The following is a 25,800-nucleotide window of genomic DNA, read 5'->3' as shown; positions in this document are numbered from 1 at the left end:
AGCACTACCATCTCCTCAAACTAAACAAGCAGCGTCTCGGAGCTGTCATTTTCCTAAATGAGCCGCGGGACTCGATGTTTCGCGCTGTAGGGGATTTAAAAAAGTGACGTGAGTGGAAGGGCGGCGCCGGGGCAGAGTGTGTGTGAGTGAGTCGGAGACAGAACGGGAGAGAGATAAGCAGCAAGCGCCAATCTCCAAGGGGGGGGGGGGGCATTTTAATAGCTCATTTAATAGCGCATTTTAATCTGATCAGTTAACTGGTTTCAACCGGTTAATGAGGCTCGGTGGTCGGTCAAAAATATTTTTCGTTTTGGCCATCCCTAATTCGAAGAAGCAGCAGAGATGGCGAGTCCGGAGCAATCCGATGAAAAGTTGGCATTTTCAAGGTGGAGATGTCTGTTCTACTCATTTCAACTGACTTGTGAAAACTGCTCAGAAAAATCCAAATTATTTGACATAAAGCAACTTTTTTTTTACAGTAACGCAAATAGTTACTTTCCCTGGTAACTAGTTACTTTTATTATAAAGTAATTCAGTTACTAACTCAGTTACTTTTTGGAACAAGTGAGTAACTATAACTAATTACTTTTTTAAAGTAACGTTCCCAACACTGGTGCTCTAATGTCAAGAACTGACTTTTCAAACAGAAAATGTAAATGTAGAGCAGATCTGACTGCACTTAACTTGTTTCCTTCAGCTGACATTTTTAAAACTCGTAAGACGACTTTGAAATCATCACTGAACCAAATGTGTTGGTCAATCCCTCCATTCTCTCATTTCCATCAGACAAAGATAGGAAATGAAACCCAATTATCCAGTTTAAACTGTTAAAGGTATCCAACATCGATTATCTCATGACCTCCATTCTTCACCTACTGCCACTTATGGCTTTCCCCACTTTTGGCACAAAGATATTTGCATGACAGAATGAAGCTTGTTAACAGAATATGTGTCTGTATCAGTCCTACAGGGAAAATAATGATGTACTCCCTTTACCTCCATTAACACTTAAGGATGCTCTAGTCCCTGATTAGGAGGAGAGTATATTCCCAACAGCATCTGCTGGGGGGAGAAAATTGGAATAACGAGAGAACATCACTCAGCATCAAACTCCGGCCTGTAGGCTGAACGGGGAGAGATCCTGGAGGAATTGTGACTGAAGCGGCTCAGTGGTCGACGCTGTTCCCCGAAAGCCACAATAAACTGGGCTGACTAATGTGCAGGGCTTCAGAAGGACATCGGAGACACAGTGTGGATTTACCCTGATTTATGCTGAGTGTGAAATCAACAAGCTTTTAAGCTGCGAGAAGCTCTGTTTATTCTGTTCTCTCTGCGAAGGAGTCTGAGCCCGACATTAGTTTGACCCCCTCTGTGAGTCGACCCTCATCATCAACTTTAAACTGAAGCTGTTTGTCACAAGGCTTTTCTGTCCATATGAGCTCCAAGGTAATTCTTTGCTTTCTCTACCTACAAAAATGTAATGTGGTCAAGTGAGACAGGAAATAAGGAATTGTGCTAATGTGCTAAAATGTTCATTCCTTTAGATTGGAGGAGTTTTTTTTGTTACAGCATTCTTCACAGTGGCAGAGCTTTCATCAGTAATGAAGGGGAAAAGAATAATGATGGCTGCTAAGAATCAGCACGATTGGAACGGTGCTGCTAAGTGCTGGTTTCGTTTTCATGGTGCAAATGAGTGGTTGCTACTGGCTGTTATCACACACTGTTAGATTGTAGCTAATCCAATGTGAAGTTCTGTCATTCTGTAACCCACAAAATCAATTTGTATTTTAATCCATGTGACTGTGAGCCAGGAAGAATAAAGAGTGACACAATCTGGATCGTCGGGTTGGATAGGTGGGAGCAAAAACATTGGACTTTCACCCTGGAGACTGCAGTTCCCGTTCCTTATTTGTAAGATAACTTCCTTAACGCCACCTCCGGAACTCTTTTAACCCAAACTTAATCAAGTTGTGTCCTGTGAGGATGACACTTCATGTCTTTAAATGGAGCCATAATAAAAGTTGTCACCTTTGTGTGTGTTGTGACTGGCATTCAACACACACACACACACACACACACACACACACACACACACACACACACACACACACACATGCACACACACACACACACACACACACACCAGCCTGGTCTCCTAAAAAAATGATGTCCTCACAAAATTAAACTGCATTGCGAATTATGTTTCGGGGGAAACATATCTTATGGTGGATTAAGAGTGCGTGTATGGAGGAGGTCGGGGTGGTCGACGGGTCAAAAGACCAAGGGACTTTGTGAAATTGTCACGCCGGTGAGGTAATGTCTCGTCTTGGGTTTTTGTCTTGTCATTTCCTGTTTTATTTTGAAAATAACTCCCCTCTCGTTTCAGGTCACTTGCCCTTCCTCCATGTGTTCCCTGGTCTGATGTCATCCCTGATCCCTGATTGTTGTCACCTGTTGCTCATTATCCCTCTGTGTATTTAAGTCTGCGTCTCCCCTTGTCTTGTGCCAGTTCGTCCTATGTCTCTCGTCACGTCATGTTCCACGTCACCTCATGTTCCACGTCACCTCATGTTCCACGTCACCTCGGAATCCAAGTTAAGTGGTTTTTGTTGCAGTTTATGTTTGAAGTCATGTTTTCCTCCCAGTGAGTGATTTTTTGTTTATAGTGTTAGTGTTTTTTCCACCTCTGTCTTTTGTTTTGTACTTTTGAATAAAGCCTTTTAAAGACTGCTTGTCCTGCGTCTGGGTCCTCCCTCCTCGTCCTCGTCCTGACAGAAATAAGAACTTTTGCTGACGTTTTATTTTTTAATTTTGTAGTCATTTTAAGCCAAACCATTTTCTGACTTTAAAGAAGATCATCTTCCAAAAACCCCCAAAAACACTGACACATATTTTTTATATAAAGTAGCTATTATGTCAGTGGTTAATTTTAAGTTATGTAAAACAGTAAATAAACAACAGAAACTGTAATTACTGGGTAATGTAACAAGTAAAGCAAGCAATACGCTGTGTTTTATGTGTTGTACTGTTTATACCAGTGTTATGTTCTAGCAGAATATTTTATTATTTTGCCAACTGGCCAGTTGAACTAAAATGATCAGTGTGCCAATATTGGCCTTTTTAATAAATTATTGTGTTCGTAAAATCATCAGAGGGACTTTATCTTGGATACTTTTTTTATTTAAATTGTTGTGCAATGGTCATTTTGAAGATGAAACACTTTTTCTCACCAGTGTTTTAGTGAGTGATAATTGAATTTACTTTCAGCAATTTTATGTCTCAGTAAACATATATTTGTAATTTTAAAAGAAAATTTTGCAATTCAAAATGTTTAATGTTGTGTTTTATCTAGCGACTCTTCATATGCGTAATTCATGGCATAATTAAAACAGGATTATTTGGCTCTTGCCGTTGACTCCTGTACATAGACGGGGCGAGACTTTGCCTCTCTGTGGATCACAATGCACTCACCCCTATACTGTCTTCCTGCCGATACTGTTTCCAGTTGTGTCCTGTGTCGCTGAACATCAGCAGGTAGGCCATCAGCCAATCAGAGCTGCCGTAGCGACCCTGCGTAGCAACAGCGGTGATTTGTGTCCGTCCACCCAGGTCAACCTCCAACCACTGATACCTGTCTGAAGTCAGAGGAGACCAACCTCCAGCTCCTGGAAGAGAGAAACAACTTTTAATTACCCGGACTATTTCTCAACATAAAAATCATATCTGGGTGCTATACAGACCTTTTCTAAAGAAACTAAGTAATTACTACAGCAAAATAAAACTAATTAAAGCCTATCAACAAAGATGCAGCCATGTAGGAACATCTACACTGCTGGATGCTTTAAATATAACCACTGCATTAACAAGAACTATAAAATGTTCAAATGTTTTCAGATGTCTCTTAAAAGACAAATTATACTAAAGTTATTTAATCAGATCCAAACTTTCCCATCGTGTTAAAAGCTCCCAGCACAAATAGTTAATCAATTTCTTTGATGTTTAATTTGGAACAGTCAAAAGAGTTTTAATCTGTAGCTTAAGGAAAGTTCTGCACATTATATGAGCTGCAGCTGAAGCGTTATACAATATTAAAGTGACCATAGCAGATCTCCACATAGTCTAGGAACCAGGGCAGAGGACCAGAAGAAGAAGACACAGTAAATAATTTACAGAGCAAAAGGTGTGAGTGTGTTTGTGCTGAGTTGTACCAAAGTGGCATTTTGCAGCAAGAACACCATGTGGATGGATTTATATAACAATATGCATACATGTCTGTACCTTTTTGCATTCCTTCAATGCTAAAACCTCTGGGGGAAAAAAAGATTTACATTTCTGCAAACTATGAAAACATGAACATTTTTCTTTACCTTGTCAATGCTTTTGCATTCAGTGATGTAGGATATGGAGCGGCCGTTCTCGACCGTTACATGGGTGGTTTAATGAGCGAGAGGCCACAAAGTTCAGGTGAAACAAACAAGTCTTTAACCCGGGAAACCACTGTTCATGCTCTTAATATATGCTTTTTATGTAAAGTCGTTACTTAACGTTACATGAGAGTTTGCAAGGAGGTTTGTTCATTTATATTTTAACACAAATCATAACGTTTTTCATCATAATCAGTAGTTTTTGTTGTGAAACCAATCATTTCACAATGTTAACCATGTGGCATAATGCATTTCTGCAAACAGCTAAACATAACTTTACACTTGTGTAGTCTGCTTTTTGTTTTATTCATTAACCACGCGTTTCAAACTGTGACTGTTCAGTCTGGAAAACAATAAGGAATGTATAAGGAATGTAAAGGTTGTAAGGAATTTTGGAGACGGGGTTGCTGTAATCGCTATACAAGGCTGATATGAAACGTATCTGCAGTTTGCAGAAAAGTACAATGCCACCATATTTTCTGGCTCCTGCATCATGATCAACGTTCTTCATTCATTCTTTTACCATAAAGTCCCCTTTACCTCAGCCAGCACACTACATAACTCTAACCGTCTTATCGGCGGAGTCGATCAGGATCTTGTCCCCATGACCACCATTTGCCCTCACATCCATCACCTGGATGCATAACATCACTCTCCCCTTTCCACAGAGGAGAGAGCCTTGGGCGAAGCAGGCAGAGGAGGAAACAATAAACTAACAACAGTCTTGTAGATGGAAGGAAAAGACAAAATGTCCCCACTCTCCAGAAATGGTCCTCACAGGAGTACAAGCAAAATAATCCACCTTAAAACAGTACACAAAAGTTACAAGGCCCTAAATTCACACGAATGTCAGGGGAGCAGTGTTTTTCATTTTACCCGATCTTTATCAAAAAGACGATAGCTCAGAGACAACTTGCTAATTAATAATAACAACCACAGATTGTATCAGTGTCATCCTTTTGTCACTACATTTCCCTTTGTAGCGACAACCATAGATTGTAACTGACATCGGTATGTTTCTACAAAGTGCTGGAAGAATTTTTTCTCTTGAGTTTGGGCTCTCTGCCCATCGAGCCCCTTGGAACCAGTCGTTAGAGGTTGCCTTCAGGGAACATTAAAGGAAATCATGTTGCGCTAGATTTCGCCTTTGAATCTCCTCATGAGTTTCATCCAAGGACATCACTGGAATCAGAGCCCAATTACATGTGGAACAACTTGATTTGCATTTCCAGATCTGTTTTTTTTTTTTGTGTGTGAAACCGTCAAGTACTTTTGGAGCCAACGTTTCATTAGATTAGATATTGTGACTTTGGTTCCCAACTTGGATGACAGCCAGAGAGGAGAGGATCAAAGTTCTACCCAAGTATCTTTTTCCCCCAGATGAAATGTGATTAAATGCCCTCTGCACACTCAGAACAGAGAGAAGCTGGAAGTTTAGTCAAGTCAAGTCAAGTTTATTTATATAGCACATTTCATATGGATACATAGATACAATGTGCTTTGAGAAGAGTAATGACATACACATACACACATGCATGTATACACATGAAAATAAAAACAATAAGAAGTGTTTTAAAAACAAAGACCTATATTGAATTAAAAGCTGAGGAAAATAAAAAAGTTTTAATTCCCTTTTTAAAAGCGAGCACTGATTGCAATGACCTTAACTCCAGTGGTAGGCTATTCCAGAGTTTTGGGGCCCAGTAGCTGAAGGCACCATGTGCAGCATTGTTGTTGATTCTGGGGGTCAAGAGAAGATTTTTCCCAGAGGACCTTAGGCAACGCTCTGGATCATAAAAAGAAATCAAATCGGAAATATAGGGTGGGACAAGGCCGTTAAGTGATTTAAAAACAAGAAGTAGTATTTTGAACTCAATTCTCTGTTTTACCAGCCAGTGGAGTGATTTAAAGGAAAACACCACCGCATTTCCATACTGAACTATGTTCTGCTCTGATCTTAGACGAGGTGATACATACCTCCCTCTCCTCTGTGCGTGCACTCAATGGCTCTTGCGCGCACTCCGCGCAGCGCTAATTTGCTAGCATGTAGCTTGTCCCAGTATATTCCTTAGGATCCAAAGGGGGGTGAAGTTAGAAGCGACCAAGCACTTCCACGTTGTCCCTATTTAAATACGGTTACGTGAGTAGTTACACGACCCAAGTTTGGTTACACAAAATGAAACATGCCAATTTTTCTAAGCGGATAACAAGGATAACTATATAGTATGGCGGAATAACAACTGGAAGCACTTCCACGTCGGCGCAGTAATATCATCACTCCGCTCCCCCTCTTACTTCCGTCAATAGAACCTACGTGACCTGCACGCCGTTGCCTGCACTACCTGTAGTAGTTTGTGCACAGTTGAGGAAGCATCAGGTTGTAGTAAGATAGTTTGTGAACAATCAAACATCATGGTTATAACGTGCATCGTACAGGGTTGTGAAAACAAGCAGAAGGTATATAGTCCCGTCATGTTTTGAGTGATGATATTACTGCGCCGACGTCGAAGTGCTTCCAGTTGTTATTCCGCCATACTATATAGTTATCCTTGTTATCCGCTTAGAAAAATTGGCATGTTTCATTTTGTGTAACCAAACTTGGGTCGTGTAACTACTCACGTAACCGTATTTAAATAGGGACAACGTGGAAGTGCTTGGTTGCTTCTAACTTCACCCCCTTTTGGATCCTAAGGAATATACTGGGACAAGCTACATGCTAGCAAATTAGCGCTGCGCGGAGTGCGTGCAAGAGCCATTGAGTGCACGCACAGAGGAGAGGGAGGTATGTATCACCTCGTCTAAGATCAGAGCAGAACATAGTTCAGTATGGAAATGCGGTGGTGTTTTCCTTTAAGAACAGGGGTGATATGATTACATTTTGAGGTTCTAGTGACTATTATAGCGGCTGCATTTTGGATAAGTTGAAGTTTGTTTAAGAATTGTTTTGTTAGACCAGCATAGAGTGCGTTGCAGTAATCTAACCGACTGGACATAAAAGCATGTACTAACTTTTTGGAATCCTGTAAAGACGGGAAGCTGCGGACTTTAGAAATATTTCTGAGGTGGTAAAAGGCTATCTTAGTAATGTTGGATATAGGTTTTTGAAAATTCAGATCTGCATCAAGAGTCACTCCTAAGTTTCTAACATTCTCACATGGTTTTGCCAAGAGGGAGGTCAGAAATGGTTGAAGGCGATTTCTCAGGGCCTTAGGGCCTTAGGGCCTACAACCAGAATCTCTGTCTTGGCATCATTTAACATTAAAACATTTTGGGACATCCAATTTTTAATGTTAAAGATACAACTAGTGAGGTCATTAACCGAACTGGGTTTATCAGAGGAGATAGATAAGTAAAGCTGGGTATCATCAGCATATGAATGGTAGGAAATGTTGTTTTGTCGAATGATACACCCAAGTGGCAACATGTACAAATTAAAAAAGCAAAGGACCAAGAATTGACCCCTGGGGAACCCCATATAAGATGGGCTTTACATCAGAAGAGAGGCTGTCGACAGAAAAGGATCTCCCATTTAAGTAGGATGAGATCCAATCAAGAGCTGTACCCTGGAGGCCAACTGAGTGCTGAAGACGTTGAAGAAGAATAGCATGATCGATTGTATCAAATGCAGCACTTAAATCGAGGAGAACGAGAATTGATATTTTTTGATTTTCAGTTGCAATTCGAAGGTCATTTACAACTCTGACTAGAGCAGTCTCTGTGCTGTGATTTACTCTAAACCCTGATTGATAGGCATCAAAGATGGAATTTTGAGACAAATAGGTAGAAAGGCAAGTTTGAGATGGGCCTATAACTCTCACAAGCCAAGGGGTCAAGCGTAGGTTTCTTTAAAAGTGGTGTAACAATGGCATGTTTGAGGGAACCAGGGAATGTTCCAGATAGCAGGGAAGTATTAACAATATAATGTATGTATGAGACTTGTTTGAACAGTTTAGTTAGTACAAGGTCGAGGGAGCAAGTAGCTGACCCTATTTTTGGACGACTTCTACCAGCTCACTCAGATTAATTTGAGCAAAATTATGGAGAGTAACTGTGCTGTCGGGCAGAGGTGGGCTAAGAGATTGAGGAACAAAGCCATTAGTGGAAGATGATGTGATACTGCTCCGGATAGTTGAAATGTTTTCACTGAAAAATTTAGCAAACTGATTGCACTTCTCTTTAGAGTGGAGCTCATAGGGTATCAAACGTGGAGGGTTGATTAGTCTCTCAATGGTATTAAACAGGACTTTAGAATTATTTGAATTATCTGATATATTCTTAGAGAAGTACTGTTTAGATGTCTTGGATATCGTGGCTGGATATGAACTGTTGCAGGAGCGGCAGAACAAAGCTGTAGCACACGGTTTTGTGTGTTTTGGGTTACTTAAAGCTACTTTTATTGATTTTAGCCATCGCTGTGGTCAAAAGCAGTTTCGGTGCACCAAAATTCCTTTTCGAAAACTTTTCTTTTACTGCAGCAGGGTCCTGGTTCTCCTGTGCCTCCCTTCCCTCCAGTGTGCCCCGCAATAACCGTTACACAACCAGTTAAAAGTTCCCTGTAGTGACTTTAATTACTTCGTTGACATTTGTATTCCACTGCTTGTGGTATTTCATTGGTAAAAGAGAGGATAAGGCTTTACTTGCAGTGCTCTACATTAGTCTATCACATAATTTATGTCTCACTGAAAAGCCTGCAATTTTTACAGAAGTATTAGATAAATGGAGTCCAGCCATTTATTAAATAAAGGTCTGCAGTGTATTTTAATTTAAAGGCAATTTGATCACAATTTATATGCAAATACCACACTTCTCTAATTAGTTTAATAGCAGTTCCTGGTACAGCCTGTGTTGCTTTCAGGTTCTTACGGTGAGATCAGTTTCTTCCACATACTTTCACTATGAGACATTAAAGTCTAATTAACGCATTGGGGCTTTAATTTATGATGATTCACATATGCTAATGCTGTAAAAAAAAATAGCCCATCAGTTGTTTAAAAATTCATAATGGGAGAAACATGAATGTTGTATTTTAGAAGCCCTTTAATGAGTAATGAAAATGTGCATTCTTAACAGCTCTATCTCATGGGTTATCCACAGGTTAATAGTGCAACAAGGCTACCGCAGAGCGTTTGGAGATATCAGCGTCTCTCTTCAACAGAGCTGTGCATTATTCTCATTTTGCTGCTGAATTAACTCGGAATGAGTCGGTTCCTCAGAGAACGACAGCAGAGTATGAGGAGCGTCAGCAGCTGGAGGAGATGGGAATGACCAGGGTTTTTTAATTTATCCAATGATTTCTAAAAAAAACAGCTGCGATTCAGGAATTAAAGTGGTTTTCCTTTTTACATCGATGCATTTCATTAATGTGCATTGCTGCTTTCAAAACTGAAATGGATTCATTGATCCGTCTAATTGGGTTCTAAACTGTAATTTAATTCAAGTCTCAGGCAGAGGATCGATAAAGCGTTGTAACCTGCGATCGTTGTTGATAGAGAGAAATCACTGACACAGCTAATGAGCTTTACAATGACACCATCGCAAACGTAAGAACGGGATCACTCAAAGCTCTCAAAGCTCATCACATCCCCGGCATTATATAACAGCTATATATGGACGCTTAATGTATGCACATTTAACATCCATAGGGCACTTTGCTTGCAAATCAGATGCAAGACACTGCGTGCACAATGTTATGAATAATACTTATGTAATTATATGGCTTATGTTCAAATGATGTGGGTAAATTAATTAAACGTGTTTGCATTCACCAGCATCTTTAGGTTCTTTATTTGAGTGCCAGATTAACAAAAAAAAAAGACCAGATCTCAACTTCCTTTCAGTTTACATCTTGTTTCATTACTTCATCTCATTGTTTCTCTCTTTTTCTTCTGTGCAGATCAACTAACTTAAGTTTTACCTGATCCCATCTTCCTTTAGAAGCATCAGATGCTGAACACAGACTGAACTGAGATCAGCCGTTTTGAAGTCAAGGAACATCATCACAGCCACCAGGGAAACAGCAGCATGCAGGCTGAACATACTGCAGGGGGTGAAAACCAATCAGATCCTCTTCTGTGTCCGAGACAAGGACATCTGACTCTTGTGTTTATCAACCAACACCTCCTGCCACAACGCGCCAAAATACAGAGTAGTGTTTCCTGAAATCTCCATGTTTCAGCACATGTTGTTTTGTCCAACTTTCTTGTCCAACTCTTCTTCACACCCTCAACAGAAAGGAGGCAGCGACCGCTGGACTGTTGTGGGTTTTATCTGTCCCACAACAGTCCATCATCCGCCCAACGAGATGTCTGCCAGTTTGTGTGGAGTCAACTGAGACTTGTCTTTGATGTCGTGTCCTGCAGGGCAGTGAATCATGAGGTGAGCGGGGCTGCTGCAACACATCAGAACAGAAGCAGAGGGGAGCTTCCCCTTATGGCTGATTTTATATGCACAGCCGATGCAAAAAAACACTGGGGGTTGAAAAAAAATAATAATAAAAGAAAAAAAGGGAGAAGAAAAGAGGAGAATATTGCAATGATAATTTATTGATGTTAAACTGCTAAATTTTACATGTGAATACTGGAGGAGTATGGCAGATGGAGAGAGTGGTTGAAACACCATGGCAGAGCCGGCATGTCACAGGTCTGATGATACAATGTTTTTTTTTATGAACTGCAGCTTCCAGGCCCTTAATGATCAGTCGAATATTATAATAGCCTGCTCCTTAACGTATCTTCATCGAGAAAAAAACAACATTAACTTCAGAATATTCCACATACACTATGTGTATGCATATGCATAACAATGTTGGGATTAGGATATTGCAAAACATCACCCAGATTTTTTGGAAGACAGAACAATAACTATTTGGATTGTTTCCTGATAATATGTAACCAGTTAGCAATCATCTGTCCAGTAGATGCAAATGTAGCACTCTTAATTAGGTTTTCCAGGGACACACGCTTTTTTCTGAACAAATCTGAACAAATGAACGGGTTGCAGTTTTCTAGAGTTTGAAACATTTGGTGAAAGAACAAAACAAACAAACAAAAAATCTATAAAACTGCATAGTCATGTTTACGCAACAAAGCTACTTGATGAGGTTAAGTTAAAACATCATGGTTTGGCTCAGAATTAAACAAAATAAAATGCAAAATAACATGACACAAACTGCTGTATCCTGGGTGAAAGTCCACCATCACATCCTTCCTGTGCGGACTAGCCCGTTCTTACTTGAAACTTGAAAATGTTTGATGAGTTAGGAGAAAATGTAATTCACGACAATAAACAGCAGACCAGGCTCCTAATTGTATTATGCGGGTCATCAAGTACCTACAGATTTGCGTAAAAGTAGGACCACCAGGGGCCTGTTGCGCAACAGCAGGATCCAGATAAATGACAAAGCTGGGTTTTACGTATCCCAATGAGAGCAGTCCGGCTTAATTCGTTGCACAAAGTCAAAAGCAGGATGAGAAGCTGCGACTAAGTGAAGCCAGGTGCAACTAATCCCGTGACACGGCTTCCTCAAATAGACCGAGAGATCGATCACTGATTCACTGATGCAGATCCCAAACTCACTATGGCGCCTGTGGCGTACTTCTCACAAACTGAGCAAGAGCTTTTGATGGAGGCGTGAGGAGGTCAAGCATCTCATAAAAAAGAAAGGAAATACAAACACCATAATCAGACAGGAGAAGCGAGGGTGGCAAACAATTGCTGGTGCTGTATGTGTGAGTAGTCTAGTCCACAAACACACTCTCTGACCACTAATCCACTGTAACCGTCGTAATAGCAATCCAAGGAATTTGTTGACATTTAGGGTTAGGGTTAGGGTCATCCACTGATTGATGTCAATAAATTGAAATAATCTACTTTTGTATTTTATTATATTTTTTTATGAAATGTTATTTGAAGAACGGGTGTTCAGCATTATTTTAAATTCCAAATTAAATTGACTTCACATGCAAGTAAAAAGATCATACATGGTACAACCCTCCGTCACCCCTACATGGGACATAACCAACCATTCACAGGAAGCCATCTCACTTTGGCTTGTCTTGCAGTGTCTGGCAACACAATCACCCTCATGGAGCCACCAACACCAGCAGCAGACCCACAAGCACCAGAAGAGGCGGATCCTCTGTGTAATCCATCAAAGGCAAAGGCCTGGCATGACATGTCAACTCGCTTCAATATGAATCCCACTGAATGTGGCAGAGTGAAGGCACCAGTGGAGCAGCAGATGCTGAGGAAACCCTGTCCCTGGACTCCAGAAGGCCTGAGGTACCATGTCAAGCTTGCGGAGGTACTCATTCAGTCCACAATGGGTGAGAGAAGTCATGATGTGGTGCCCACATGAAATATCATCAGACCCTGCACAGACTGAAAGCCATCCTGGCACCATGGTGAGTATTACTGGAAGGACATCTCAATAGTGCACATTTCCAGCTGTGCTAATCGATGTCGGACAGCTCAATGCCACACACCTAAAGCACCAAATTGAGCGGCCGGATGTGCAGATCCGGTACAGAAGAGGAAAATGTAGGACCTGGTCCTCAAAACAGAGATCAACAGAGGAAACCTGTGAAAGTTGGACCTTGTGATGAAAAGAAAAACTAGAGCGGGAGGGGAGTTATGCCTTCGGGGGGAGCCCTACCATGCACACTGTAAGCTATGACAACATGTCATCCAATACCAGTCCAGGTGATGAGGTTGATGAGGTTCAAACAAACATGTGTGAGCATGTATAAGTAATTACTCCTTGAGCAAGATAGTGATTTATGTTGCCATGTTTTGTTTATTTTTGGTAGCCTTCATTACTATGTCATAGCCTATAGCATCAGCTAACAACTAGACAAACAACAAACAAACTAATGTGACTAAAGCCCTTATATTGTAAAATTCACTCTCCGTGAGCTCCAGGGGGGACAGCGGGACGTGCGTGCACCTGTATCCGAGATCCGTGCGTGACGGGCGTAAGAAAAGCCGGTAAAAGTCGCTGTCTGCCCTGGGGGAGAGCCGGTCCTGTGCTCACACCCTGCGGGTCCAGACGCGTCTCTCGCTGATGTGATCTCCTTTCATTCACGCTGGCTCTGAACAAAATCGCGTTTAGGCGTGTTGTCCCTCCTCAACGGTTATAGTCTTCAAAATGGACATGGAAGCCTTCTGAGGACTTACCCGTCCAATGTCAATACAGGGCTCCAGACTAACTTTTTGCATTGGTTGCACTGGTGCGCCTAACTTTTTTTTTTTAGGTGCACCAGCACAAAATTTAGGTGCACCCACATTTTTCATCGTGTCGCCTTTAACGCCAAAAAGTCACCTTTTTATCGCTCTCCTTTTACATGATGATGCCCCCCTTATGGCCTAGGTTAACTGCAGCACCATCAACACCATCAGCACCCAGAGCACCCCTTTTCTCCAGCCAATCTTCACACTAATGCCCAAGCGCAGCAAATGCTTGCTTTGTGGCTTCCTCAAGAATAAAAAGGTCACTAGCCTATAGATTGCAAATGGAAAACTGTTTATGTGATCTTAGCCTAGCCTACTTATATTTTTACTTAGGCTATTAATTTTTAATAATATTAGGAATAGGCTACTATACAATTTCCCATTCATTATCTCTCATGCTGTAATGTGGGCCTTCAAACACTGTGCGTGTCCATGCTCCACCTCGACATGTCCAATGTTGACCGGCCTCCCGGCCTCCCTTTTCGCAAAATGCGTCAGTAGACAATAACGCACTGCTTCGTAGAGACGTCTGTGTCGCAGTCAATCATGAATGACGTGTACGTGGCGTTTCCAACCTCCGCAGCCGTCTTGTTCTTTAGTGTCGGCATTTTTTTTCATCAGAATAATTTTGGACTTAAATTTAGTGAACGACAACTCCTCCTTTGCAATATTGTATGCGACGTTGACTTTTATAATCATTTCAGATTCTTCAGCGGACCTGATTGATACAGCCTGACGCTGAAATGCAGCTGGGAGAGGGGCCACTTTATTAACACACTTATCACGGCATGTAGTATGCTTTTTGGACATATTGCGCTTTTTCAACGTCTCGATGCGAAATGTTGTTGACTCCTCCACAAATACACTATTACCGGCCGAATTCTGACCGCACTCCCGACAATAAATGCAGTGCATTGAGTCCCTTTCTTTATCGTACATCAGCCAGGGAAATTGCTTCAACCAGTCCTGTCTGAAGGCATATTTTTGGGCTTTTTAATTAGAGTCTCAGGGCCAGGCTTTCTGGCCCTGAGAAGCGCTCAGCACTCATTGTCGAAGCGCTCAGAGTACCTGCTCAGCTCGCTCGCATTTTTCGAACTGACACAATTTACAGCAGTGAAAAGGACCACAGCCAATCAGAGGCAAGGACCCGCCCGAGCTCCGTCTCTTATTGGTTTAGACCACGATCAGGAGAACACAAAGAGATGCTGCGCTTATGATTTTTTTTTTTCACCCGAGCAGCGTTAGGTGCACCAGTGCGACCTACAATTTTTTTCAGTCGCACTCATAAAAATTTTGGGCGCATTTGCGACCAAAATGGTCGCACTCTGGAGCCCTGCAATACAATTACTATAAATAACTATTTATGAATGAAGATATTGATTTTAGCTAATAAATCACTTAAAATGTTATACACTGTCCCTTTAAAATGATCCCTTTTTCTAACAATATGAACACCTTCATTAACGATTGGAACTGTGACGATGACGATCACATGTGGAATAAAGGTCATAATGGGTAAATAATGACAGTAGGCCTACTTCACTGGATGGCAACATGTAATGAGCAACAGGATAATTGTAATGAACGCATTGGTTTCCAAACGAAGTGACTGAGATACTGGATGAGATTGATAGATCCTGGTCTGGAACAGCTGGATCAAGGCTAACTTCAGCCAGGATTACTGGGAAATCCAGGCTTAATCCCATATCTAGGTTTTGTGTCCATTTATGTAAAAAGCAAGCATATACCAACCACTGATTTGTGATTTGTTACCTCTCTTCATTCCCCGTCTCCATAGACACGATGGTTTTTCCTGTTACTCACCTTCTCTGCGGTTCAGCTTGGCGAAGCCCGGCCCGTGGCTGCCGGATGACTGTGAGGAGCTTCTGAAGGACGACGGCAGTAGATTAGACACCAGCGGACTGTGACACGCCTCTGTGGGTCACAGAACAGAAGGAACAGACAGTTTAAAAATCATTACTAATTTCAGGAACAAGACGCGGCCCTTCCTTGAACCCCGTCTGATAGTCCTTATAAGGACGCCAAGCGTCTAAGATTTATTAAGCCTAATCCCCAATTACTGGTCCTCATATCAACCCAGTAAATGCTCATAATGAGACACTGCTGGATAAATAATGCATTGTGTCTTATGTGCCTGACAACGCAGACACATTCATTGGACAAAGTGGCCACTGGAGTGGATCAGTGATGTCAGAGGAGGCATATTGATGGTAATAGACTTTGCAGCACCAATGCTGTGTGTAACACAACACATATTTACCCTTTTTTGTTTACTATCTTACAGACACATTCACATTTGTTTTACATATTAAATTTGTTCTGGTGAACATTGACACATAACGTTCCTTATTTTTGAGGCACTTTATTAAATTAGTTGTTTTTTTCCCTTTTTCTTGATTAAACTTCAACGTAAGTGACCTGCGGAGCCCTCGGCTAAATCCCCCCCTCTGTTAATGGAGATTCCTCTATTGCTGAAGGGAAATTATCTCTGAGAGCAGCGATATCTCCTGGAGAGATTATATTAATGAAGGATCTTGAGCTGTCTTTACTTTGTTTAGTCTAGATTTAATCACACTCAGCCTCGCAGCTTTGATATTGGATTCCTGCCCGTTGAGGAAACTTACGCAGAAGCTTTGACTTTGGTCTCTCTTTCACAGACCTTCTGATTTTATCTGGCTTGAATTCATTGATGAGGGTTGTTTGCAGGATGCTACATAATCTGGTACAATAATTTAGCAATGCACGCTAACTTTAAGATGATCATGAGTTATAACATTGTTAACGTATCTATTTTTAACTAAGAACGTGCTGGTGTTTGAACCAGTAGTAGTAGTTTAACCAGTAGCCACATACAACTAAACCTATATTTGAGCATATATTTCTGGTTTAAACATATGTGAAATGTGCAGAATTATTAAAAGCTCAGAGTATAGAGATGCAGTTCTGATTCTGTAGCATTATATTTAATATGTATGTGTGTATATATATATATATATACGCTCCAAGGCAAAAACTGTGCAAAAGCACATTGTTGGCAGATGGTAGAGAGGAACAACTCTGGATTTTAAAGAGAATATTTGATTATAAATATCCAAGTCGCAAATTCAGCACATGAGAGGATTCTTCTCGCTGTCTGCAGAAAATGAAAGCAAGTGAATATAGAAATATCACTTCATGTGTGCTTGATTTTAGATCCATCATTTAACATGAGTCAAAACAGTTGTTTTGCAATAAATCTTTGACTTTCCCTCTTTTTTTTTCATCATGGGATGCCATCTGATTTGAATATTAATCAACCTTCAAGCATCTGCAACATTCTTTTTGCTTCAGAATTGTTTATCAATCTTACACCAAATGAGCTTTGGTACTGAATGCAACCAACCATACATCCAGTGAGGAGAAAGGTTTCAACATAACAGAAGTATCAACTCTTCGTGTAAATATGACGTAATCCCAGCTCTGCACTCTCAGTTACGTTTCCAGGCAAATATATTTATTCTGGACCGAACAGTCACCAGTATCAAACATTTTTCACAAGAACAAAAAATAAAAAAAAATGCTACAAAATTACATAGATAGGTTTGTTCAAAAAAGAAAGAAATTGAAACAAAAATGCAACACAAGTACTTGGTTGTGTTTACACAACAAAAGTACTGTTCAGAACACGAACAGCAGTCTCCTCTGTGTTTTTTTTACATACATCACCTGATCGCCTGTCAATACGGATTTATGCAGACTAGTTTGTAACATAATCCACGACACAATATTTTCCCTCTAACCATAATTGCCAACATTTTAGGAGATCAGGCTGCATGTTACATGTCACACTGTTTTAAAGTAACCAGTGTCAGATATCAAAACTGGAACTAAAATGAATAGAATTTCCAAGAATAATTCACCATTTTAATCTGGCCATCTGTTTGCAAAAAGAGATGATGTGGATGGCAGTAATGTCAGTGGTAGAAGTGAATGGATGTGATCCAAACAAAGCAAATAGATGGAGTCTCTACAAGAGAGACCAGGGTGGCAGCTGCTACAGTAACTGGAAGCACTGGGACCAGGTGCTCCCAGTCAGCAGGAGTGGATGACCCGCCTACCAATAGCAAACAGGCCAGAGGGGCCGTCACAGTTTACATCCTCATTTTCAGCCACAAGTTTGCCAAAAATTACAAGTGATCTACAATAATCTCATCACAGAAATAAAGGATGAAAATGTAGTCAGTTGCCTCCTTTGTGCTTTACAGAGAAATGTATGTAAAATGTTTTTGGGGCACATTTTATGGCATTCTAATATTAGCATGACTGGATAGTGCAAATTAAAGTAGTAATCTAAACTATTTGTCCAAAATGAACATATTAACGTGCACTCGGGGGAACGGGATCGCTGAAGCGTGAACTGCTACTTCCTGCAAAATGAAGCCCATATGGGTGAAATAAAATTCCCCAGCAGTAAAAAACATTTTGCAAGAATAGACAGATCTTTAGAATGCCGAGGATTTCCAAAAACACAGAACTAATTCACTTCAGTTGAGTTTGGGGTGCTGACTGAAACCAGTGGAGCAAAAAATCCCCTGACACATCAGCAGGACGTTGAGCTAAATGTTACAAACTGCTCCTTACTGCTAAACACCGAGCCTGTATAAAGTGAAGGAAAGCCTGTGAAATGTTAAAACTCACCAGATCTTTCTGACTATCCCAGGGGCTTTACTGAGGTCTTCCCTTAAGGGTGATCTCAAATGTTGACATTTTTGCAGGACAAAAAAGCCAAGTCACTTTTCTTTCTCTATTAAGATATAGAGGCGTAAATAACAAGATGTATTTTCCATCAGTTGGCACCTCCATCAGCAGTCAAGTCACCCTGAAACTCTAAACAAATATCCAACTGAACAGAGTCGAACAAATGATTTCACTCTTCATTTGACAGCCTTAAGCGCACAGAAACAATGTGAGCTGTCTTACCTTGAAGCAGGCGTTTTTTTCTGCAGCTTCGGTGAAAAAGAGTCCACTCTCTTATTTAAAGAGGGAACTAAAACTTCTCCAGGATATTTCCTCCAAAATGGAAACAAATGTTACACCCATTGCTTTTTTTGATGAATGTGAAAAGGCACAATAACAATGATCATGTCCTCATGATCTCTCATTCTGTATGTCATTTGCTGCCAATAAGGTAGCAAAGTTGGCAACGATGTGGCTTAGCACCAGGTGGAATCCTCCAAATCTGAACAGTGAAGCCAAGCTCAAGTGCCTTAAAGCTGCATTCTCTCTACTGCCCATTAGGGGGCGACTCCCTGGTTGCAGAAAGAAGTCTGATTACATGGAAGTCTATGAGAAAATGACCCTACTTCTTGCTTCATTTATTATCTCAGTAAACATAGTAAACGTGAGTTTATGGTCTCAAGTCTTCTTCAATACAGCATGATGATTGTTTGGTAAATTATGGTCCTTTTAGAGTCGTATAGACCATAGCAGGGTATGCTTTAGGGTGGGGCACCCTTGTGATGATTGACAGACCTTTACCACGCTGTTGTCAGAAAGTCTGGCGTGTTTTTTTGCCCTCCATGACATGTCGTCACTTATGACAAATTATGTTATTGACAAATAAGAGCATCAAGCAATTTGTCGCAACTGTAAACAACGGAGAGGCAAAAGAGGAACAATGTTGGTGCTGTGAGGGGGAATTATGAAAAGGAAGAAAAATGTATGTTATCATGGCAACAACAGCCCCGCCTCTTTCATGTTTCCTCAAGAGACTATCACGAAAAACTGGAGAAAACTAGCAGAGGTACTTCAGCAATCAGGTGAGTCGGGATGACGTCACACATGGTGAAAGACGACCAGCAATGATTGTTCGAGGACCAGATGTGTAGTCTGTCGTGTCTCTCGGCCAAGACTTTATGACTACATAATCACTAAATCTGACATAATGTCCACTGTAACCGACAAGCATGTCGGATAGTCTGAACCAGGCATAACAACCTTTTCACTGTGTGTTTTCTGTTAAAATTGAATTGTAACATTTTGGTCGCGTAACATGTCTTACTAGGGGTGGGGGGGAATCGATTCTTATATGCATCATAATGCGGACGATTCTGAATCGATTCACAATTGTCAAAAATTGATTACTGTTATTCCGTATTGTTTACGGAACGCAAAAGACAGTCTGTGGTGTTGCGCAAAACAGAGACACGGCTGAGAGAGAAATCCGACCGGCACCCGCTGCATTTACACGGATAATGTTTCATCAATCATGGCCGAAATAAACACTATTACTGCTTTGTACATGCTGTGGAAGTCCCACACACACCGGGAAACTAAACTGTACTGTCTGAGTTTATACCTTTACCCGGAGGGGGATCGGTGAATCTCATAGAGCTGTATTCCCAGCAGTGGTCGCTCTCAAAAAAACACATAGTGATTTATTTACAATATACGGATAAAGAGTATGCTGAAGTAACGACGATTAGTAAAAAGTACAATGTCATGGTTTAAGTCTGTCTGTTAAGACGATACGCAAATAACTTCAGAGCTAAGCTATGCTAACACCGTAGCAGTTACGTAAACACTGAACATAACGTCGTCTCGGCATAAATACGTCATCGACCTTGTTGTTTGTTCCACAGACAGTCTCTGGTTTTACTCCTAGCGTGTTCATCTCTGTATTGTAAGTTACTATCCCAAGTCTGTCACTTTTAGCACACATTCAACAAACTGTAGAAGTGTTTGAGAGGCTCACAGAGGACCGAGTGTTATGGCTGCTAAAAGAATGTTAGCTGCACAGCCTTGGGCCTAAACAGAGCTATCGTAGCACTATAAACTAAACTTCCACTCTCAGTACCCTCCACACCGACGACACTTATTAATGATCATTTATCCTGCAGAGTGAGCTTCAACGGCCACCAATCTATCCATCCACGGCATCCATGTTACCATATTGCTGCAACATTTATGAGTAAATCAAGCTGATGAGCATCTTCTTCCACTTGACTAACAACAGCAACCAGGAGATTTACAGGTTCAGAGCCCTTTAAGGGTCCGGGACACACGGTTGGATGCTGCTCACTGATACCATTAAGCCATGCATCTCTGAGTGCACTAATCACACCGCATCCCTCAAACACGGAGCATAATCCTCAAAGTAAATTATCTCTTTGCAAACCTGAACAACCTCAAGCCACGGTTTGACCAAAGAGATCAAAGGCTACTCTTCCTTCCAAGTAAATTTGTACAATTGTTCGAAGAATGGGACTTTTTCTGAATCGGTTTTTAAATCAGAAGATGCAGTGATGAAATGCATACGCCTTGCACCTCCCACGGAAGAGCTCATTCAATTTTAAACCTGGTATAAGTATAAAACGAGAGCGAGAGAGCCGCATAAATAGTGAATGCAATGTACATTTACATTACATTTGACTTTTTTTGCTCTTTAGATGTCATTTTTATCCAAAGTGACAGTCTGAGTGCCGGGAAGGACTCTGATAAAAAGCCTTTTGCTCAGAGGAAGAGACTGGGGGAGATGTTGCAGTGATATTGTAGAAATATTAGTTATAATAACACATCTTAGCATCTTTAGTTGATGCCATAATAGCTACTGTATGTAAGCATTGCAATTGGCGAGAAAAACCTCAACACTATTCCTAAAGAGATTATGTACTTTTTTTTTTTTTTTAGAATAGAAGGGTTGCAGTGTAGTGACTTGTTTAGCCTGATAAATTATTTAATTAAGAATTGTAACTAACAACTTTGAGGATTTTGACACATCAGCTGGTCGACAAGGACGGGGCCCTTTGATTTGACTGATTAGTTTATTTTCTGCTCTGACCTGTCCGACTTCCTGCCAGCACTTTGCTCTGGCTGGAGCAAAGCAGCCTGTCTGTCAAAGAGCTACTGAGCTGTGAGGATCTGCACATCCTCGGCCTGGAGGCTAAAAAACAATGTCTACAGCCCTTCATCTGACAGTTTGTGACTGTGGCCTTCTGAAGCCTCAGAAAATCGAAGTCAGTAGCTCAATATCTGTAAAACATACAGTATAAATACAGTACATGGTGTGGGCGAATTCACACTTTATCTGATCCAATGCAGAAACACTAACAGCTATTATGAAGCTTATAATGTTGAATTGCTAAATTTAACTTTTTCACTTTTTAGGTTCTCTGTTAAAAAAAAAATTAATACATGGACTAAATGATTATGTGCAGTATTGAGAATATGTCATTGTAAAGATGTCCTATCAGGTTGGACAGCATTTCCACAATGATGTTTTGTTGATATAGCACCAGTATGTTGTTAGGACATTAAGCAGAGTTGACACTTTATTTGGATGACCCTTTGGATGAAAACAACTGACACTGCTCAAAAAAGTGAACTCTTAGTCCTCACAGAATAAAACCAAGTCAGTTAAACTTCAGGGAAATTGATCTGTGTTCGAATCAGTTTAATCTGATTCAGCCTGATCTCTAAACAATTACAGTCCCACACAATGAAAGTGCATTGTGATTTATGTTTCAAGGGAAATGTATTTTGTCGTGGATTACTTTTGCTCTCAGTGTAACACAAATTACTTTCAAACTAGTTTGTGGAAGTTCACATGGAGAGGATGTTGGAAAAGTGCATGAGTGAGAACACAGGACTTTCATGCAGGAGACTGCTGTTAGTGTCCCATGTGAACAAAGTATTTTTGTCGCCTTTATGTTTCATAGACATTTTAAGCCAAACCATAATGATTTTTACTACACCTAACCAAGTACTTTTGTTGCCTAAAGCTTACTATTTAGTTTCACAGCACTTTTTGTTTGGTTTTGTTCATTGACTGTTCCAAGTGCGACCTGCAGTTTCATAGCAGTTTTGGAATTCAACGTTTAACTTTACTGCCTTCTTGGAGCAATCGCCATCATAAAAGAGATTTAATTTAATCTCAGTTGGTTTTACCTTATTAAAGGACAAATGAAAGACTACATAGACCAACCAAAGAGCAAGAGTGAAACACATGAGCTCAAGTCCCTGATCATGTCCCTCTTGATATTTGCTATACAGATTAAAAATCCACTGGGCTGCTGCTTTGAGCAGAAAGTGTTTGTAGTCTCGTCCCCTGGTGGGGGGGCGCTGACCTTCTGCATGGTGGAGAATTTTAAAACTGCTAAAATATCTGCGCTCCATGCAGGAGCTCTTGTTGGTGCTGCTCCTGTGTTCACTGATGCATGTCCTAAGTGTACTCACTGCTTCACCCACATCCAATTTTAGGACAAGGGCAGTGAAAAAACATAAGGAGCACCTTGGGAAGTCCAGGAAGTGAGGGATCCTTGTTCATTCACCTCACTAGTTTATAGACTCACTGCAGTTTGTGGCAGCATATCAAGAGTGCTCTCTTCATCACAACCTCACTTCTTTTGAAGCAGCATTTGAACTTCTTGCGAGAATGAATGCAACCATTAATAATGCTTATACAGTGGAAACGGCTTTTAGTAATCAGTTACAGAGATCAATTAATACGGATCAAAATAGGGATAGAATAATTCCTATGCAAATTTGCTAGTAATTAAGAATTCAGCGAACAGTTTTCGTACATTTTTAAAACTAAGATTATTCTCTTTTCAAATGTACTCCCATGATACTTTGTAACACGACTGCTTCCAGCTAGCTGAGGCTGCTGTTGCGTGCAAATTGAAATCATGATGGGAAAAAGAGTAATTATCTGTCTCCTCACAGCTCATGACAAACTGCCAAAAATGTACCAAAGAAACTGGAAGTTCCTCAGGCTCGTCAAAGGAGAAACAGTCCGGGCTGCTAGTGATGGAGGCTCTCCTAATGTGGACGGGGAAAGCAGGTGTGGTTGAAGCCGAACTTGAAACGGCTGGACTGTAACTGAAAACAGTTCGTACATTTCAGTAAATAGTGAAGCTGTCCTTTTCATGCCTAACTTTATAACCCATCTTCTTAAAGTTATTTATTTGACCTGGACAAACAACACGTTCTCACTCCAAGCCGTCAACCCACCCGTCAAACTAGCTTCAAACTATGATGCCCTACTTTCCCCTCTAGCTTCACTTTTGCACTATGAGGTTTCTACTGTACATAAAGCCACGCCAGAAACACTTTCCCTTGCTGTTTCCTGACATAAACTCCTACCACACTTTGCAGACGATTCTTTTGATTATCAGAAGAGCACTACTCTGCTGCTGATCCTTGTTACTCTGAATTTGCCAGGTTTAGCTTTAATCTCTTCTACACCAACAGATAAGTGAAACCCCCACAGCCGAAAAGAGACAGCTAGACTTTCATCGACCTGGAGGGAAACATTCTCCTGACATTGTGCCCTTGAACAAGAAATTTCAAGGATTTTCCAGTAGAGTGACGCAAGTAAAAGGAACAACACAACAACAAGATGATTTGTGCATTGCTGGAAAAGCTTGTTAATGTCAGTCACTGTTCAATATTTCAATATTCATCTCCTTTTTTTTCAAACCATGAGACTCATTAAAAAACTGAATCCAACATCATATGTCCTTTAAATATAGCTGGTAGCTACAAGTTAATGATATGAACGAGAACACGATTTTTTTTGGTCACAGCAGGAGACTTTTTCTCATTCCACACACATTTTACTTTTTATCATTTGTGCAAGACATGGAAAATTCTTCAGGCCCCTCCATGCCATATTGCAGAAAAAGAACGCGGTTCAGCCCAACAGTATAAGAGAACAGACATCTTGCGAAAACGCTGCATTGCATCAAGAGAAGAACTACACTTTACACACTTTTTTAAGCACGCTGAGGACTGCCGATGCTGTGTAGACCAGCTGGTCTCTGAACCATCCAGGGTTTGTACAATGCACACCATGTGCACTCGTTAAGCCTTCACAAGCACTGCAGCAGCCTGCATTATACATAAACATCAAAGACAGACGGTGTGTGTGTGTGTGTGTGTGTGTGTGTGTGTGTGTGTGTGCCGGCGACGACGTGGCTGCATCATTTCACTGATTCCACAATCAAATTTTATTATGGCTTTGTGTTCAAAACATAATCACCTGTTGAGAAGTTCCGCACTGATAATCAACATCTTCTCCTTCGTTACTCTATTGATTGCCGCGGCCGTGTTTCGCAGGTAGATGAGTGCGCAGACTGAGCTACTGATCAGCACTTCTGGAGTTGGCAGGCGTTCAGTGTCTCACACACACACACACACACACACACGCACACACACACACACAGAAGAGGCCTGCTGACACGAGGGACTGAAGCCAGACTTTCTATTCTGAAGGACAGACTCCTAAACGCCACCGTGCCGTCTCTGATTTACAGCCCGGATTGGTCTTTTTGAGGTCCAGGGTCCCCTGCATCAAAATGGGAACATTTACTTCAAAAAATTAACGCTGCATCACTGATATCTAACCTTAAACAAAGTTCAACATTTACAATCTCTGAAAGTCGATGTTTGCAATTTTGGAGGGTTAACAGTGTCAGCATGTAAAACAATAATCCAAGACCACACAGTTTACGATGATATTGACTAGAAATCACGAGTCCAAGAGCCTCCTCATTACTATAAGACGTTATGCAATATTCAAGCGGTAGTTTGTGTTGTGGTTTGTTTCTCAGCATATCATTTCATAAATATGCAAAGCTTATTTCCCCCCTGTGAAGCAAGTGAGAAATGTGTGGTGGCATCCATTTCTTGAAATAGTTATGAGGTACAGATCAGTTCTTGAGGCAGTATTACAGGGGGAAAAAAAGTAGTTCCACTTTATGACTCAGAATATGAAATCATCATCGTTAGATTGACGGATGTGTGTGACTCCCCAGTCAAGTTGAGTCCTTCTGCTTCACCAAAAAAAGATTTAGTTCAACCTGCCAAAGACAGTGATGGTGCTCTTCTACACCATCATCGAGTCCATCCTCACGTCCTCCAGCCCCATCTGGTGCGCTGCAGTCTGCCCTTGTCCTTGGCTGCAGTGTACCAGCCTATCATTGGCTCTGTGGAGATAGCAATTGGCTGCAATCTGCTGCTCCTCCAGGACCTGTACGCCTCCAGTAAAGAGTCTGGCTGGCCCCTTCCACCCTGAACCCAAACTTTCTCAATCATTCCTTTCCATCGGGAAACAGCAGCCCAGCATGACCAAAAGCTCATGGCACAA

General features: G+C 41.0%; 1 protein-coding gene across 1 annotated transcript in view; it reads right to left on the bottom strand.

The window, feature by feature from the left end:
- The window catches only part of LOC311021246 (contactin-associated protein-like 4), a gene marked incomplete at its 5' end in the record, with an annotated part of 99,622 nt that overhangs the window by 59,304 nt on the left and 14,518 nt on the right, over window positions 1–25,800 (bottom strand). The window contains 2 exons of the mRNA XM_084021699.1: window positions 3,472–3,665; window positions 15,477–15,587. Coding sequence (XP_083877825.1) covers window positions 3,472–3,665; window positions 15,477–15,587 — 305 coding nt within the window. The remainder of the gene's footprint in view (window positions 1–3,471; window positions 3,666–15,476; window positions 15,588–25,800) is intronic.

This window comes from Eutrigla gurnardus (genome assembly GCF_963514095.1).
Source record: "Eutrigla gurnardus genome assembly, chromosome: 11".
In the NCBI taxonomy this organism is placed as follows: domain Eukaryota; kingdom Metazoa; phylum Chordata; class Actinopteri; order Perciformes; family Triglidae; genus Eutrigla; species Eutrigla gurnardus.
The sequence above is the reverse complement of the archived record's forward strand: the minus strand, read 5'-3'. Positions and strand labels throughout refer to the sequence as shown.